This window comes from Elgaria multicarinata, chromosome 3, assembly GCF_023053635.1.
Source record: "Elgaria multicarinata webbii isolate HBS135686 ecotype San Diego chromosome 3, rElgMul1.1.pri, whole genome shotgun sequence".
Lineage (NCBI taxonomy): Eukaryota > Metazoa > Chordata > Lepidosauria > Squamata > Anguidae > Elgaria > Elgaria multicarinata.
The window spans coordinates 100470318-100487810 of NC_086173.1; the positions used below are offsets into that span (position 1 = coordinate 100470318).

Genomic DNA, 17493 nt, shown 5'->3' on the forward strand with positions numbered 1-17493 from the left:
GTTTTTCTTACTTGGGGGGAGTAAAGGCTGGATAACACTATATAAATATTTTCTTTTAAATTCTAAAAGAAAATATTTCATAATCCAAAGTTTATACCTTTCAGGAGGTTTTTTTTATATATCTTTTATTTTAGCTTCTAGTATAGTATTTTAATTAGTTTTCAAGTGTTTTGGAAACATATGACTGTCTTGACTTTTTCCATCCATTTCTTTTTTGACTAACCTCCCTTGTATTTTTAGATCTTCTTTCAACAGATTTATGAATGCCAGTTCTAGTATTCTATCGATTTTCCTGTCTTGCATTCCAGGCTTTACACTTGAGATTGTAAGCATTGCAGTATAGCTTCTCTCCTTTGATGAACAGACTGCATTTGTGAGCTGACAGATTGAAAGATCAGTACCTCTCTGTACCAGCTACTGGTTGAGGACATGTATTATTAGTGATGCACAACATTTTAATGATGTTCAGTTTGTTTTTTATGCAAAAGCTGTTGTTTCATAGGATGCGAAAGTGTCCACAGTTCTCCCTTAATGCCACTATTTCATTCCCCACCCCCACCCCATGCCTGTTCACAGCATTCCCCTACTTCTTCCAATTGAGCTCAGCACTACATGCTCTGCTATAATAGATGGCACATTTTACAAATGATGCAGACACTGATTCTTGGCAGATCCATTTGACTTTTCCACACTACAATACATCCTGGGCCAGTGTTGAAGTTCTGTTGATTTAACCAGCATTAGACCCACAGCACCTACGCTTCTACTTGTCATCTGATTGGACACAGGTCATTTGTGCTGACAGTATGTGGGACTAGTGTAGGTAGTCTATTACTGTTTTAGGCCACTACAAACTGCATAGGGGAAAAGAGAAACTTTCCCTCTTTTCAGCATGTGGCTGGAAGGCTGCAGGTAGCTCATGTCCTGAACCTGTTACTGCAGGAACAGATTGCAGTTGCCTCCCCTTCTGTTGCTGTCCGGGACATTGCATCTGGGGAATGAAGGAAATCCCTGAAGATCAGCTACCTTTACAGTCCAAGGTGCCCATGGCAATGATACTATGGCCTAATTTTGTTTTTGTTTTTTTGTCAGCTATCAGGACTCGAAGGACCAATATTTAAGGCTTAAGTATTGCAGGAAGGATCAGCCAGACTAAGCCAGGGCTTGCAGAAGAAGGCTTCTGCAAGCTGCACCCAAGTCCCGTTCTCCTTGTAGAGAAAGGCATGGAGCTCCATGCCTCTCTCAGTGCAGAGAAATCATTTTTTAAAGAAGTGGGCGGGGCAGATGATGTCATGGGATGGGATGGGCTTCAAATGTGAGGCCCCTCCCCCTGACATCATCTGCCCCACTGGCTTGGTCCAGATGGGATAACCCCGCCCTATCCTCAACCCAAAGTGGTGGCCTTCCCCTGACTTAAGCACATATTTTCATCAGAAGAAATTCCTGTCCTTCTGAAATAGCAGCTTTGTTCTTGCCTAGATGCTGCCCATATTTTTAAGGGGAGGATATTTGATGAGGAAAGAACCTGCACTATGCCTGCCCAGAGCCCTTTTGGTACAAAATAAATCTGACTGTGAGGGCTAAGGATGTGTTCCCACTGAGGGAGCACAAAGGAGAAGGCTTAATTTAGCCGTGTTGTAAGTGCACACAATCCAGCAATACGCTGAATAAGCGTGAGGCAGACTGCAGCGCAATTAAGGCTTTTGTGTGAGGCTAGGGATAGACTCATAGCCCCACTGAAGCCAATAAGAGTGCTGGCCCTGATTTCAGTGAGATCAGAATATGGCTTAACTAAGTGTAGATTCACATAATATTTCTTTCAGCCCAAGTTGACTGTAAAAAGCAACGCTGAATAGATCTGCATCATTGCCTTCTCAATATGGTGGAATTGGCATCCAACAAAAGAACTGCATGCCACAATAGAAAACCCTGTGCTGTATTTGCTAACAGATGGAGCAGCTTCCCAGATAACTCTGAATAGATTTGTCTCCCCCTTACCCTCCTCCCTTTCTCGCTCATTATTCCTTATCCGTTATCCTTCCCTTCTTATTCTCTCTTCCCTTTTTTCCCTGTCCTTCATCTCTAATGCTTAAAATATAGTCTATTGATTTTTCTGGTGTGTTTTATAATACTTAAGGTGCAATAAAATCAATCACAGATATGTCTGTAGATATGTCCTCAGACTTTGGAATGGTTCAAGATATGACTCAGTTATGGGCCAGCTTTTCTTACAAAATTGGTTGGCTTGATATCCTGTAATATACTGAATCTGTATACAGTAAGACCACATTATGTCTGGTACCAACTGAATCCGAGCTGATTTTTCAGGGAGCAGAAGGTGTCAATAGGTTGATGTAATCCCAGAAGAATGACAGTTGAGAATCCACTCTTTAGTTGCTTAAAAGTAAGCCTGCTGTATTAAGAGGCTGACACACACACCCCAACTCCTAACATTAGATCCTCCACAAAAGGGATCTCCGCTGAATGCAACAGAGAAACAAGTATTATTTTGTGAAATTGCATTATTATTATTATTATTATTATTATTATTATTATTATTGGACTAGCAGGAGCTGTGTGACAGGGACTCTCTCTCAATTTTTCAGCAGTGAGAAGCGAAAACTGATTGCTATGAAAATATTCATGAAAATGGATCTGGTTGCCCAAGGGCTAATTGTTATTTCTGCTCATCAGAATGTCTTCATGTCATACTGATGACATTTTGCCTCCAAGGCATCCTTGCCCTCTCTGCCTGGCCCAGTGGAAATCTGAAGACTGCAGGGCCCTCAGAGACCAATCAAAGATACTGAATTAGAATCGCTATTATCCCCTTTCCCAGGCTCCATCTGATAGCTATCTGTTTCTTGATATCTGCTGATCCCATGTAGACATTTTACTACATATTATATTCATGACCTAAGCTATTCTAACAAGGCTTTCTAGCTACCGTATTTCTTCGATTCTAAGACGCACTTCCCCCCTCCCCCATATAAACATCTCTAAAAACAGGGTGCGTCTTAGAATCATGTGTGTGATTATTATTCTTAGAATCAAAGCTTTTTTTCTGTTGGTGGTATTGAAATTAGTGTGTGTCTTACAATCGATTTTGTTTCCATCCAGAAGATGGTTAGGTTCCCATCCTTCTAACGGCTGGCTAAGATCACCTGCCATGGTGACAGAACCATTAGCGAGATTTCCTTTCTCCAGGATTTTGCATATTGTTTCTCTTAGCAAAAACAAACAAAAAAGCAATAATATGAAACCTCAGTATCACCTGAATTTCAAAGATTTAAACCTTCTAAGCTTTATAGATTTTGCATTTTACAAGCATGTTTTTTTCTGCAAAAGTAGAAATCTTCCCCTCAAGATATATGATCCATTATTTTTATTTGGACTTATTTAAGTCTCTGAACCAGTCTGGGTTGATTTTGTTCTGGCTTTTTTGGGTGAAATATTCCAGCTGATTTCTGCTTTCAGAATTCATTTTCTCAATGTCAGTAACTGTGGCTATTCATATAGTAGAAGCTTGCCAGCAACATCATTATTCACTCTTGCTGTTCCAATATCAGGAAGCCATCCTCTCCCAAATCAGGAGTATTTTTATACAGTTCATTTAGTCATACATTTTACCTTCAATAAATTTACCCAACAGACCTCATAATGAAGACACGTTGATCTAGGGCTTTACCAAATTTTAAAACCCTACATAGATCGGATTTGCAGAATGAGATAGTTTCAGGACTCTGGCATACCTGTCGCTCAATGTTTTTTGACTACTGGTGTGTTTTAATAAATATGAATGTTTATGGTTATTCTTGTGCCTCAATCACTTTTATGATACGTATCAATCTTGGAAGGAAGTGCAAACCACTTCTACTTCCATGCATCCATCTAGTAACTGAAGATGCAAGTGTGTTCTTTCACATTCATGGTTACCTTCTGTCTAAATTTAATTACGGTTTCCATTTCCTTCTAGATTTCCACGCTGCAGTCAAACACCCTCATTCGGAAAGTGAAGCGGACCCTGCCTAGTCCCCCGCCAGAAGAAGCTCATCTCCCTCTTGCCAGCCAAGCTCACTCACAGATGTACATGCCTGGCCTCATGCAGAAGGGAATGGGAGGGCAGCCTGTTCAAGTGACCAAAGCCAGCCTCCTCCGGGAACTTGACCGTGATCTGAAGCTGGTAGAGCACGAGTCCACTAAGCTGCGGAAGAAACAAGCTGAGCTAGATGAAGAAGAGAAGGAGATTGACGCCAAGCTGAAGTACTTGGAACTGGGGATTCATCAGAGAAAGGAGTCTTTGCTGAAGGACCGGAATGTGCGGGATTATCCCTACCTGAGGTGCCTGGGAGAGAACAGGGATTACATGTCTGACAGTGAGCTCAACAACCTCCGCCTCTCTGGCTACGAGAGTGGCAGTCTCCTGACGAGGCCCAGCACTGCCCCTTCTAACCAATACACAGACTTCTCCAGCACACAGTACACATCGGCCTCCTCCTACACCCCATACCAGTACTCCTCAGGACAAGCTGCTCCCCCTGCTCCAGCCACATTCCAGCAAACGAGATTCCAGCCTCCACACTACCCCCCAGGAAGCAATGGCCCTGCTCAAAATGGCTTCCAGGCAAGCCAGGTGCCCGCCTACCCTTCCCAAACAACATACCAGACACACAGCTTCACTCCAAGCACCGGATATCAGTCCGATCTGGGCCTGCAGAGCCATCAAGGCTTTCGGCCTCCGTACCAGGCTCAGACCACGTATCCCAGCCAGACCCCTCTGCAGCCTGCTGCACAGAGTGCTCTTTTCCAGACTCATACAGACACTCACACAAGCTCCCAGAAACCACGGCAGACATCACTAGCTGACCTAGAGCAAAAGATCCCCACCAATTACGAAGTCATTGGCAATCCAACTGTGGTGATCTCTGCCGCCACCCCAGAAGTAACCTATAGCACCACAACAGTGACCAGCAGCTATGACCAATTCAAGGCCCCCGAAGGAAGGCCGGCAGACAGGACTGGTGCAGCTCAAAGTCCCTCCACCAGCTACTCCTCGGACTCTCTCTACACCAACCTAGAGCAGAACATTCCTCGGAATTATGTAATGATTGATGATATCAGCGAACTAACTAAAGAGAGCACTACTGGCGAAGGCCAGAAAGGAGACTTGCAGTCGCAGAGCAGCAATGGACGACATATCAAAGACAAAAGTGACCTGACAGATGCAGATGTCTCCAGCAGGCCTTGCTGCTACGCAAAGGGAGAAGAGGAGTCTGAGGAAGATATGTACGATCACCATGGCCCCGACCATCGGGGGAAAAGCTACCATAGGGGCACCGAGAGCAATGGTAGGATGGCAGGTAGCACTGGCTCCTACTACTATGGGGACAGTGATTACAGACACGCCTCTCGCTCAGACAAGCATGGGTCCAGTACGGGAGTACAGAAGCACTCCTCGAAAAACTTGGCCCCAGCTGTCATCTCTTCCAAACGCAGCAAGCATCGGAAACAAGGTATGGAGCAGAAGATCTCCAAGTTCTCCCCCATAGAAGAAGCCAAAGATGTAGAATCAGACCTAGCCTCCTATACAGTGACCACATCTGTTAGTAGCAGCAGTGTGGCATCCAGAGCAAAGAAGCTGCAAGACGACATCACTTATGGCCTCAAGAAGAATGTATATGACCAGCAGAAATACTACGGCACGTCCAGCAGGGATAGGGATATGATGGAAGAAGATGACAGGGCATATAGCGGTGGCCGATCCAGATCCTCTGGTTACGTGTCAGAGAAGCAGTCAAACCGTGAGATCAGGAGTAGGTCCTACGAGAGAGAAAGCATGGAGAGACCTCCGAAAGGAAGCTCCAAGCCTTCTTCTCTCAGTATGAGTCAGAGTCGCGGGCGACCTCCAATTCGCACACAAACATCGGAAGAAGAAAGCCCTGTCAGTCCTTTGGGGAAATCCATGGGTGTATCGCGGTCCTCAGGTGGACCTCTCCCTCAGTCTGCTGGAGACAGCTGCTCCCAGTTCTGCTCCAGTCACTCATTGCCTGATGTACAAGAACATATCAAAGATGTGCCAAGAACCCACTCTTACAAGCATGAGGAAGGTTACATCATGGATGATTCACATTGCGTAGTTTCAGACAGCGAAGGTAATGGCTACCTGTGGTGACTTACCCCAGAGCATGCTCAAGCGGGTCATATTTGCAAAGACAATACTACAGCCTGAGTTTGCTTGCCATGTGCCTTTCTCCCCCATTTTGCTTTCTGTTTTGGTGGTTTTGTATTAGCATGTTTCACTCTGCATGTCCCATTGGTGCTCACTACTTGTTCAGTGTAATTACGTGTAAGATTCCTGTTTTTATATTTCCCAAGTGGCTGCTATGACATATCCTGTGTGCATGTGATAAGCTCCTTGCATTATTTTATTTCATTGCATGGCTTCAGCCTGGGCTACATTCCCACCTTTGGACCCGGAGATTGACTGTGATCTGTTTTTGGTTTCTGAAGCCTATCACTTGGGTCAGGAAGAGACAGACTGGTTTGATAAGCCGCGGGAACCTCGTTCAGAGAGGATGAGGCATTATGGTGGCCACTCCTCATCCTCCCAGAAAAGGGCTCCAATTAAACATACCTACCATGACTATGATGAACCCCCAGATGAAGACTTGTGGCATCACGATGACTATTCTCACCCACGTCACTCCTCTTCCAAAGAACACAGGCACCATGGAGACTATGGCAGGCATTCCTCCTCCACCACCTCCTCCCGCCATGCCAGCGATGATCTGCCCAGGAGGTCATCTAGGCAACATCCGAGAGATCCCGGCCGCCATGAATCACGTGGACATGGCCAGCCCTCTGCCCAGAAGAAGGCTCAGCAAGCCGATATGAGAGCACAGCCAGGTTATCCCTCCAGCTCCTCAGAGTACTCCCAGCAGTCTCGACAGCCATCTGGTTACCATCATCCCGCAGAGCCCCAGAAATCACAGAGGCAGACGCAACATGGGCCGCCATCTCAGCAGCCAAAATCAGAGCCTCTTCCCCACCAACAGCAGCAGCAGCAGCCAAGGCAGCAACAAGTAGGGCAGCCACAGCCGCAGCAGCAACCATCCCGGCAGCAGCAACAGCCAGGCAGACAGCCGCAGCTGCATCCAACAGGCCCTTCTCAGCAGCCTTCTCAGCAACAGCAACAGCAACAGCAAGCTAGGATGCAGCAGCCGCAGCAGCCGCAGCAGCCGCAGCAGCCACCACAGCCGGTGACCCCAGCCCAACCCTCCTTGCGACCAGCCCAACAGCAGCCTGGCCAGCCCCAGCCAGTAAGCAAACCACAGTCAACCCAAGCACAACCTAGCGCTCACCAGGCAGGACCAGTAAGTATCAGTTCATCTTTGCTTAACGTCAGTTGTGAAGTAGGTCCAGCATAACTGGCTGTTCCTTGTCCTGCCCTGCCTCAAGGAGAGAGTATTGGACAAAGCAATGGCCTGTGCTGCAGTATTGCAGCTGTGCAGAGGTGGCACTCATCTAAATACGTCAAAACACAAGAAATGTGGACTTATTGGACTTATATAGTCTAGGTTCAGAGGTGGGGAGCCCATGTCCCTCCAGACTTTGTTCTTTCATCAGCCAGAATAGCAAATTGTTGGGGATTATGGGAACTCTAGTCCAATGACATCTACAGGCCACAGATTCCCTTCCCCACCCCTGATCTAGGGGGCTGTCCTCACGGTGCCAAGTTGGCGCTGCCTCCCTCAGAAACCTTGCAGTTTCCCTCTCCTGCAGTGGCGTCAGGTAATCCCAATGCCAAGGAGGGAGTGTGGAATTTCTGGCTGCCATCTGGTTACCGGAGGGCCCCCCCCTTCCTGGTGGAAGTTGACTGACCGCCGGTTGCCTCCCACCAGGGACTGACCCCAGGTTGGCCCCGGAGTGACATCAGACAGCGGAAGAGCAGTACTGATGTCACTCCCATTGAAAATGTCAGGGTAAGTCCCTGACGTTTTCAGTGCGCTTCACGGGAAAGCCCCATGGTGGCTGCAAAGCTGTGGCTGCATTGTGTATCTGACGCAGCACAGATCCGCAGCACAGTCACCGTAGATATAGACAGCTCCCAGGTGTATTGTATTGTGCAGAATAGAGTCTTCCCAGCAGAAGGACTGCAAGGGACTGGAAGTTATATAAGTGGCATTCTGCTGATCAGGGCAATTGGAAGGCAATTTGAAGAGAGCCAAAGAAGATGACATGGACAGGATTAGAAACAATGTGCAGATTGGGGGGTGGGGTGGTCCAAGTCCTCTATATTTGGTACAGAGGTTTCATTTGTACCCTTAACTGAGGTCATAGGTAGGGGAGTGTAGCATCTGATGGCTAGTTGGAGATAGCCAAGTTGACCTGGCAATTACATTCTGGGAAGAAAGCTAACAGAGACATCCCAGGAGGTTTCTTATTACAATTATTCATCTCTAATCAGCATTGCTGTCCCCTTACCCAACATTTGGAAGAAGCATTTTTTTTAAAAAAAAATAAATCTCTTTATTGTTACAGCCTAAAGCAGAGCAGATGGATGCATCCAAACCTACCACAAAAGTGCCACAGGTGGGGAAAGTACCCCAAACACAGCCACAGGGAATAGCAGCAGGAGGTCAGTAAACTCTCTTCTCTCTTACGCACTTGTACATATTGTATATGTTTCCTAAAGAATGAGACCTGTAGTCCACTAGCCAAGGCTTAGCTTTCCCAAAGGAAGATTCCGCTCGCTCTCACCGAAGGGAATTCCAAGACCTTTCACAGCAGAAAATAAAAACGTTGCCAGATCAAGAAGACAATTTTTTTTTTGGTCAAACCATAACCATTATCTGATGCTAATCAGTCTAGAATTAATTTGCAGGAGACTAGCATTGTGTAGTTCATGGGAAAGACGACACGAGCAAGATGCCTTCATTCCATGTCAGTACATCCTTGGGTCTTTTTTCTACAGTCATGCAGAATGGAACGTTCCCCCACTCCTGCCTCATCAAGAGTTGAGCATATGTTGCATTCTTGCCAATCAGCTCCCATTTATAATGCTGCTCTTTCTGGTGCCTGCATATAACATGTTCAAATGTTAATATTTTTCAAAGTAAAGTATCCGCTATTTTCTAGTGCAGGTGATTGGATAGGGATCGGTTATGACAAGTGTGCATATGTATATATGAGGAATATAAACCAAAGAGGTAATTTAAAATTTGGCAAGCTGCCACTTGCACCTGCTGTAAATGATAGGGCAAGATATACATTTCATTCAATTCATAGAAATCAACTTCTGTCCCTCAACAGGCATTAAATTGGGTCCCAAACCAGCAGGAGCACCCACCTCTGCAGGTGCAGCAGCTGGACAGCCAGGAGCAGAGGGAGAAAGTGTCTTCTCCAAAATCCTGCCAGGAGGGGCAGCAGAACAAGCAGGCAAATTGACAGAAGGTGAGAGGTTTCTAAGCCATCATCTTGGATACGCCATCTCAAAGCAATAAGGGATGTGCTCCTGAGGACAGCTTTCTGTCTCCCGGCACACATACATGGACTTGCAGGGAGACAGGCACAACCACAGAACAACTAACCCAATTAAATAGAACAACAATCTTCTAGTTTATGTCTTCGTGAGAGTGCAAAAAATAGAAAGCCAACAAGAAAAGTTAAAGTTACATGGGAAACAAGTCAAAATAAGGAAAAATGGGGATTAAATAGTAGAGGAACTAAAGAAGCAAGTATGGTAGCGTCAGAGATCATCAACACCACAGGCCAATAAGTGCTCCCTTGGGCTGTAAGGATCACTAAAGACCTCAAATGAAGTCATCCTGTACTGTGTTAAGCCACGTAGAAGCTGGTAGTTTCGATTTTGGTGTGGTTGTGATTCTGTTCTGTGTTTTAGTCGAAACCAAGCAGAACTCTAAAAGAGCAACTCAAGGTACTACACCCTATCCCCTAAAATTGGTTCAGCACCATGGGTAGCTCCCTTGGAGTTCTGACTGCAACAATCACAGCCCCACCAAAATTGGAGCCACAAGCCTCCACTGGTTAGACCATTCTTCCATCTAGAGGCTAGCCCAGTGTGGTTTATTATAATCAGAAGTGGTTCTCCTAGATTCAGCATTGCGTCTGGATATCCAGGGCCTTAGCTAGACGTAGCGGTGTAGCGGGACGGAGGGGTGAAGATCTTGCGATTTTTTTATCGCAAGAACTCCCCCTCTGTCTATACGCAGCGCGCAATATAGAGGAAGAAGCATCGTGCCTGCCATTTTTTATTATTTTTAAAGAGACCGGAGCGCTCATGTGCAGAAGGTAAGTTTTTTTTAAAAAAAATAAAAATTCCCCGCTCCCCCCACCCCACCCCGATGGGTGCAGAGCTCCCGAGGAACCGGGACAAACCGCAGTGCACAGCCACATGTTCCACGGTCTCAGGCTCAACCCAAGACTGTGAAAAACTGGGCCTAAAGGGTAGGGCGAGGTCCTGGGGCAAGGGAGGGATCATCCCTCCCTGATCTCAGGATCCCCTGTGTGTCATGTGGACACACAGGGATGATCCGGGGATCACTCCAGGATTTCGCCCTGTCTAGCTATGGCCCAGGTGGCAGCTGTTGCTAGGGATATGTTTGTCCATCCAAAAAAAGGGGGGAGGGTTAAGAGAATTGGTATAACACAATATTTAAAGTTCAAATGGAGCTATACATACTAAAATAAAATAGCTAATCCATAAAAAGTATTAAGAAACACTTGGTAATATAAATATTTAATACTTTAACAACTACATAAAATTGAAATACAAACTAAATAGTCCACAAACACAAAACATACAGCTATCCCAAACGTGTTTCGACCCACCGGGTCTTCGTCTATAGGATAAAAAATTTACAGCATTAACTCAGTGATTCCATTTGGACCAAGCGTTGGCTTCTGTGAATCCTATCTGTGTCTGTCCGCTTGAGGATGCATCAGAAAAAAACAAGGACTTAACATTCCCTCCTATCTCATAACTTCCAAAGTGTGACTGAAGCATCATAGATCAAATCTTTAGTCAACACAAGCTTTCAAAAAGGCAGTGCCTCCAAGAACGTATGTACGGCAGCCCCCCTCATTGATGGCTTTTTTTTTTTTAACTTTTTACTTTGCCAGGCTTCTAATAAATTAATTCTGCTGGGTTTTAAAATGTTATTTGTTTATACAGTGTTTTACTGTTTGCAATTTCTATTGTCTCAGGATTTTTTTTTATTTTTGTGAACCACCTTGGGGGCCCATATAGGGGCCAAAACACAATATAAGAGAGAGAGAGAGAGAGGAAGGGAGGGAGAGGGAGAGAGGCTATATAACAGAAGATAGGGTGGAAAGAAGAGAAGATATAGGGCCAATCTCTGCTACTATGTAATGCTGACATACTGCTTCAGGCATTGATTTCTGTCTCTTTTATACCTATAGCTGTGTCAGCTTTTGGCAAGAAATTCACGTCATTTTGGTGAGAGGACACCACTGGGTGAGTCACTCTTGACTATCTATATACACAAGCCCCGATGACTGTATAACCGCCAAAGATCAAGACACATTTAATCTACCCTGGCCATTGCAACCTCAAAAGCTCATGAAATAAATTCTTTTTTAACAGTTCGGTTCAACTTCTGTCCCCCAACAGAGCCTTTAATTGCCCCTGCATCCTGATATCAAGGTTAACCAACTGCTCCCTTAATCCAAGTACCCTTCCAGATGCACTTGTATTTTATTTCCTTTTCTGAAGATTTCCTTTTTGTCTTTACTAATAGCCACCTCTTTCTCTTTTATCCCTCTCCATCACCCTAACAGGAGTTTGGGAGAATAAGTGGAGATCTCATCATTGCACTGGAAAAACCTATGAAGAATCCATTGGAATTCAGTCTGCCGCTCCAGACTCTGGGTATAACAGTGAGTGTCACCTGGTTGCCTCCATTCCCACATCCATCTCATTCCATCAAGGGTAGAAATGGAATCAGATACTTGGCTTTCATCAAGGCTAAGAGATGGTTGCTATGAGGCACATCGAAGAAAGATCTGTGTTACCCAGTCATAGGATATCCTGCCTAGCTTAGGGCAATTTGTCTGTTAGTTTAGGTACATTATGCCACTTCCAATCAAAAGTGCATCCTACTGCTGCTAAATGTTTGCTTGATGTCTATAGCATACTACACGCTGCACAGGATTACAGAAACAAAAGACCATCCTCGCCCAGAGCTTTTACAGTCTGTAAGATGCATACAACTGGCATGGGTGGGGAAGGCCAGAAACTGACCACAAGAAGCAGGAATGGTGATCAAAGCATGAAAAGGAAATGAAGGAGCAGTTAGGATGTGGCTAAGATGTTAGAGGAATGGCTTTGTTAAAGAAGTGGAGGGACTTGAAGGAGGAGGGAGGCACTGAATATTTGCATATGGAGCAAGAGGCTGTTCTAGGCACAAGAAACAGCACGAAAGGAGACCGAAATGGCAGAATAGGGAGGTGATAGGACATAAGCTAAAGCAGAATGGAGGGAGCAGGAAAATGATGGGGGAGAATAAACTGAGAAGTCAAATATTGAAGAGTTTTAAAAGATGCTGAAATCCAGGTGAATAGTATAATTGACAATGTCAGAAGTGGCACACGGATACACAAGAATAAGAATTGACAAGAGGCCTTTTGATCTGGTCAAAAGAAGATTATTATATATGTTGGAGTAGCTTCAGTAGAGTAGAAGGTGCCAAAAACACCACACAAAAAACACCAGCACCAAGAAGTGAGACAAATGTGAAGTAAGGCAGAGAATACACATGAAAGGAAGGGGGGAAATGGAGAGATAGCCTGATAGAAAAGTAAGCTCCAGGGGAAGGTTTAAAGAATGGGAAAGATTTGCACATAATGGAAAGCAGAGCAGTGGGAACCAGAGAAGGCAGAATACAGAAATCAGGAATTAATAAGATGGCGTTAATGTAACAATATCAGGAGAATGTAGAGTGAAAGGAGCAGAAGGTGGTGAAAAACAATGGTCAGGAGAATGAAGAATATGAAGTGCTTGTGTGGTGGAGTGGGCTAGGGGTTATAATGGCTGGAGAGTGGAAATTCAGAGACGGAGAGCTCAGAGGGAGAACAACATTAAGATGAAATCAAGAGCATAGCCAGAACCATAATTGTAATGGTGGAATGAAGATGGTAGTGGTGAGAGGAAAGACAAGAGGACGAATCAGAGGCATCATAAATGCGAGTGCTTATATTCCCAAAGGTAAGGGCAGAAGATTGAGAGGAAAGGAAGAATCGTTAAAATGTTAGTTTTCAAAAGATCCAGAATATGCACCCCATTTCTTTGGTACTGTATCAGTGGAATATGACTTCATTGCTGCAGGAGACTTACTCTATGATACAAACGCATGCACTCTCAGCCACAGGCCCCGGAATGGCAAGCCAGAGGTAAATGGATATCAAAAGGCATCACAGGAAGCACAAAGTGAGGATATTGGTCCTTTGCTTCTTCTTTTTATGAAGAGAGACTGGGGGCATGTCTACACGAAGGGTTTGCCCTGGGGTGGCTTCGCAGTAGCGGCACGTCATCTACATGTCGCAGCCGCCATTGCGAAGCCATCCGGGGCCAAACCCTGGAAACGCCACTCTAAAAAAGTCAGGCACTTACCCCGACTGTTTTGGCAGCGGAGCCCATGGCGCCCCCTGATGGGCGCCCCACATCTCAGTAAAAGTAAAAAAAAGGGGGGGGAGGAGAGGCACTAGGCCGTTCCAACCCCCCCTTTTTAATTTTATTATCTGTATCTGCACAGCTGGCAGATACAGATAATAAAAATAAAAATAAATGTGGGTGGGGAGGAACAGGCAGCCAGAGGGAGGAGCCGTGGTTCACTCAGTCCCTCTCCTCGCATCCTCCTCTGGCTGCCTTGTTCCTCCCCACCCCATTTTTTAATTTTTATTATCTCTCTGAGGAGCTGCACAGATACAGACAATAAAAAGGTTTTTAAAAAATGAAGAAGGAACGGCCCCATTCCTCTCCTCCCCCCCTCCCCCCGGTTGTTGTTGTTTTACTTTTCCTGAGCCGGAAAATTCGCACTTGCGTTCCTTCCCGTGCAGATGTCAGGAAGGGAGCAAGGCGCCTCATGGAGCCAAAGCACTGGCGTAAAGACGGGAGCTACGTTGTTTATTTGTTTTTGTTTTATTTATTTACAACATTTGCATACCATTCCATATCTATAAGATTCTGGGGTGGTGAACATAAGAGGTAAAATAATAAAAAGATCAACTTGCCACATTAAAATTATTCTTTTTAAAAACAGAATGCCAATAAAAAACAAATGCCAATGGAAAAAAAACTTTGGTTAACAATAATTTTAAGCACTGGGTGCGTTGCTGTGCTCCGTTACGCTAGGAAAGGCAGCATGGCCAGGTGCCAGATACTCTTCCCAAGAGAAGAGTTGAAACAAGAGACGAGACGGGAGATGCATGGCAAGTGGTTACACTACCTCTGTATCCAACACTCCACCTCCAGAATGCTAGCAGTACAGGGCTGCCAAGGCCCCAAGGTCTCAGCCCTAAGCCAAGAGCTGAGAGAACATTTCTGTCCTGCTGTGTGGATTCTAACCCTTGGGTGTGCTCAGATCTTTCCTGCTTACAGCACAATCTCCTTTCATGGCTCTGTCTGTTTTTTTGTCCGTTTTAGAGAGCTCTCTGAAAGGACTGCATGCTTTTTGATTTGGGGGAAAAAAATGAACTTATCCCAGTTGAGGTAAGTGGGTAGCTTCTTACACTTCCTGGCTCAATGTGTAGAATGCAATGTAAACCAGGTCTGCATCCCAGTTTGTGTGAAGAGATGAGACCTAAGAGGTGGCCTCTTTGGGAAAGTGCTTTTCAGTCCCAATCTTCAGATAAACTCAGTATATGAAACTGCTGCATCTCAGAAAGTGTGAGCAGCTGATCTCAGTTGTTCATACTCTTTGATTGATGGTCACTTGTGACTAGTTCCCTAATTTGCTTTGATTATATTCTCTTTCCATTGGGAAATAAAAGATACACACTGCAGCCATACAGTAGAACAGAGCTTTTTCAAGGAAATGTTCTTGGTGAACATCCAGAGGGGATCAGGAAAGTGGGTCCCAAACCATGAGGTAACAAGAGCCTCCATCTCTCTGAATGACTCTTGTAAATATAATATTTGTCTTTTTTTTTGTCTCGCCAAGCTTTTGAAACCATGGAAAACCACTAGTTTACGAGTTTGAAGGTGGAAGAGGTGTTTATACAGATGTCTGCCTGTGGATCCCACAACAAGCTCCTTGAGGACATCTGAGCCAACTGTTCCAAAAGGCTTTCAGAAGCCACCTGTTGTCAACTCCACTGGTGTTGTGTGAGCCCCGAGGGGGTGAAGGCAAGTTCTTAGTTTGAGAGGATGTACATAAAAGACACATTTACAGAACATAAGTCTAATCCAACGTGTCACACAGACTGACCACTTCCCTGATGCTGGAGGAGATGACTGGACTCCAGAGACTACTCATGGCTGTGGTTCCACTTGTGCCTAGGGTCTAATGTTGGGTTAGGGTTGGGAGCCATGGCCCTTTCTCGAGATTATACACAGAGTTTCTCTCTTATTGAATTTTAACTCTAGAGTCTTCATAGGTTTTTCCCGCTCTCCAAGATGTACTTGAGCCGAGGGCTGGGAGCTCGACGCTCCGTTCTCCTTCACATTCCAGTTTGCCCTGTCAATCCCTCCACCTGCACAGTGTTTGTTCCCTCTCATCATCCCTGCAGTGGAAAGCATGGGACGAAGAGAACTCCGACTAGGACCTAACACTGTTTCACTACTGAGATAAAGAGGCCATAGGACTCTGAAAGGCAGTGCGAACTGGCTGACTATTGACTGAAGCAAATGCTGGCCAGGCATGTCTATCAGCCACCCAAAGCCATCCTGAAGCCATTCTAAAGCATTCAAATGGCAGTGCTTTCCATTGTTAGTGTTGCGCATTGTTTTACGTATGCCTGGGGATTATTTTTATTTCAGAAACAGCCTTAATCATTCCACTTTTATTTACGTGTATACCTCATCAACGCCCAGCAATTGGGAGTTTGGATTTTGTTTTTGTTTTTCGATTTTTTTTGTGAGGTTCCTTTTTTGTTTGTTTTTTACTTTGTATCGAACATTTTGTTTTCCTCTTTGCTTTGTACTGAGTTAGCACATGGGCTGTTGTCGGTAGAAGCAATAGAGTGCAGAAGGCTATAAAGAGCACAATCCAGCGTGATGAGATCAGGAGTGTTTGCCTCTGCCATCCTCCTTCCTACTACTGTGCAATTCAAGTCCTTCTTAAGCCATTACCAGTGGGCATGCTCAGAACGACGGAGGAGCTACGTGGAGCAGGATGTCATCGGACCTGCCAGTACGGAGCTCTTTGCGCTGTAACCTGCGAGAGCCGAAAGGAAAACCCTGTGAAACAGCTCCTTTTTTGCCGTAAAGCATTCAGCAAGTGTACAGATGCTCTGGTTCCCATTTGTTGTTTGTGCTGTCTGTTTCCCGCCCGTCTCTCGTCCACGCTGAGCATGCTCAAGAACAACAACTCATTGGTGTGACCCATAGGAGCTTCCATTCACCGTGGGTAACAGCAAAATGATTCTCATGTCTAATGTTCTATGCAATGAAATAACAAAAATTTTAAAAAACAACTGTTAATATTTAATAAGTTCAATGTTATGTATAAGGATTTAATTGCAAATGTGCTATCGAGAAACTGGATAGATACCTTTATATCGAACACCTGTGTGTATGAAGTTCTCAATTAGTGGCATGCTTGACCCATTCGAGGGACACTTTTGCCAAAGGGTAGCCATAGAGCCAGTGACTGTCTCTGTCTGTTGTAGAGCATGGCTTGCTACTTCTCTGCACGGTTTCATCTTCTTAGAATGCTTGCCGTTCTTTGCTTGAGGTTAATTTATTTTTCTCTCCAGTTGGTTCATCTTCTCTATTGAATGCCATTAGCAGATTTATGCACTTGTTATTGAAGGCCTGTTAGTGACACCATGAAGCATAACTATCCTGCAGAATGTAACATCAGATGTTCTCCACTGAACTATGTTAACTCTCTCCCCTTTGCCACATTTAGTAGCCAACAGTGTCCACTTCTAGGGGATCCTAGTCTTTGCCTAGACCTGAAGCACATTCCTCCTGACCCAAAATTAAATACAGATCCTCTCTAGGTTTGAAAGAGCACCACAAGTTGGGGTGGTGCTCCAAGGATAGGATCCACTGACAAACACTGCAAGGGCCACTTGAATGGCTCTGGCATCAGTTAATGCAAAGGAACTACCTGATTTCCCTTGCTTAGGTTCAGAACCTGGGGACGAACAGTGATGGCTGCTATTCCTAATAGTGCAATGTTAATGAATAAAAAGTGACTGAAGCACAGCTCCCGAAGCTCTGAGACCGAGAGCCACTGAGAAGCCTAGTTTAAGATGTTGTGGATTCTAGAATCTGGAGCAATCCTA

The 17493-nt window shown here is 45.1% G+C and overlaps 1 protein-coding gene across 1 annotated transcript in view; it reads left to right on the forward strand.

The window, feature by feature from the left end:
- Positions 1 to 17114, forward strand: part of BSN (bassoon presynaptic cytomatrix protein) — a 235418-nt gene extending 218304 nt beyond the window's left edge. Inside the window, exons 6-12 of the mRNA XM_063121574.1 lie at positions 3977 to 6152; positions 6511 to 7373; positions 8542 to 8638; positions 9313 to 9453; positions 11443 to 11497; positions 11821 to 11919; positions 15201 to 17114. Coding sequence (XP_062977644.1) covers positions 3977 to 6152; positions 6511 to 7373; positions 8542 to 8638; positions 9313 to 9453; positions 11443 to 11483 — 3318 coding nt within the window. The 3' untranslated portion in view covers positions 11484 to 11497; positions 11821 to 11919; positions 15201 to 17114. The remainder of the gene's footprint in view (positions 1 to 3976; positions 6153 to 6510; positions 7374 to 8541; positions 8639 to 9312; positions 9454 to 11442; positions 11498 to 11820; positions 11920 to 15200) is intronic.
- The last annotated feature ends 379 nt before the right edge of the window (positions 17115 to 17493 follow it).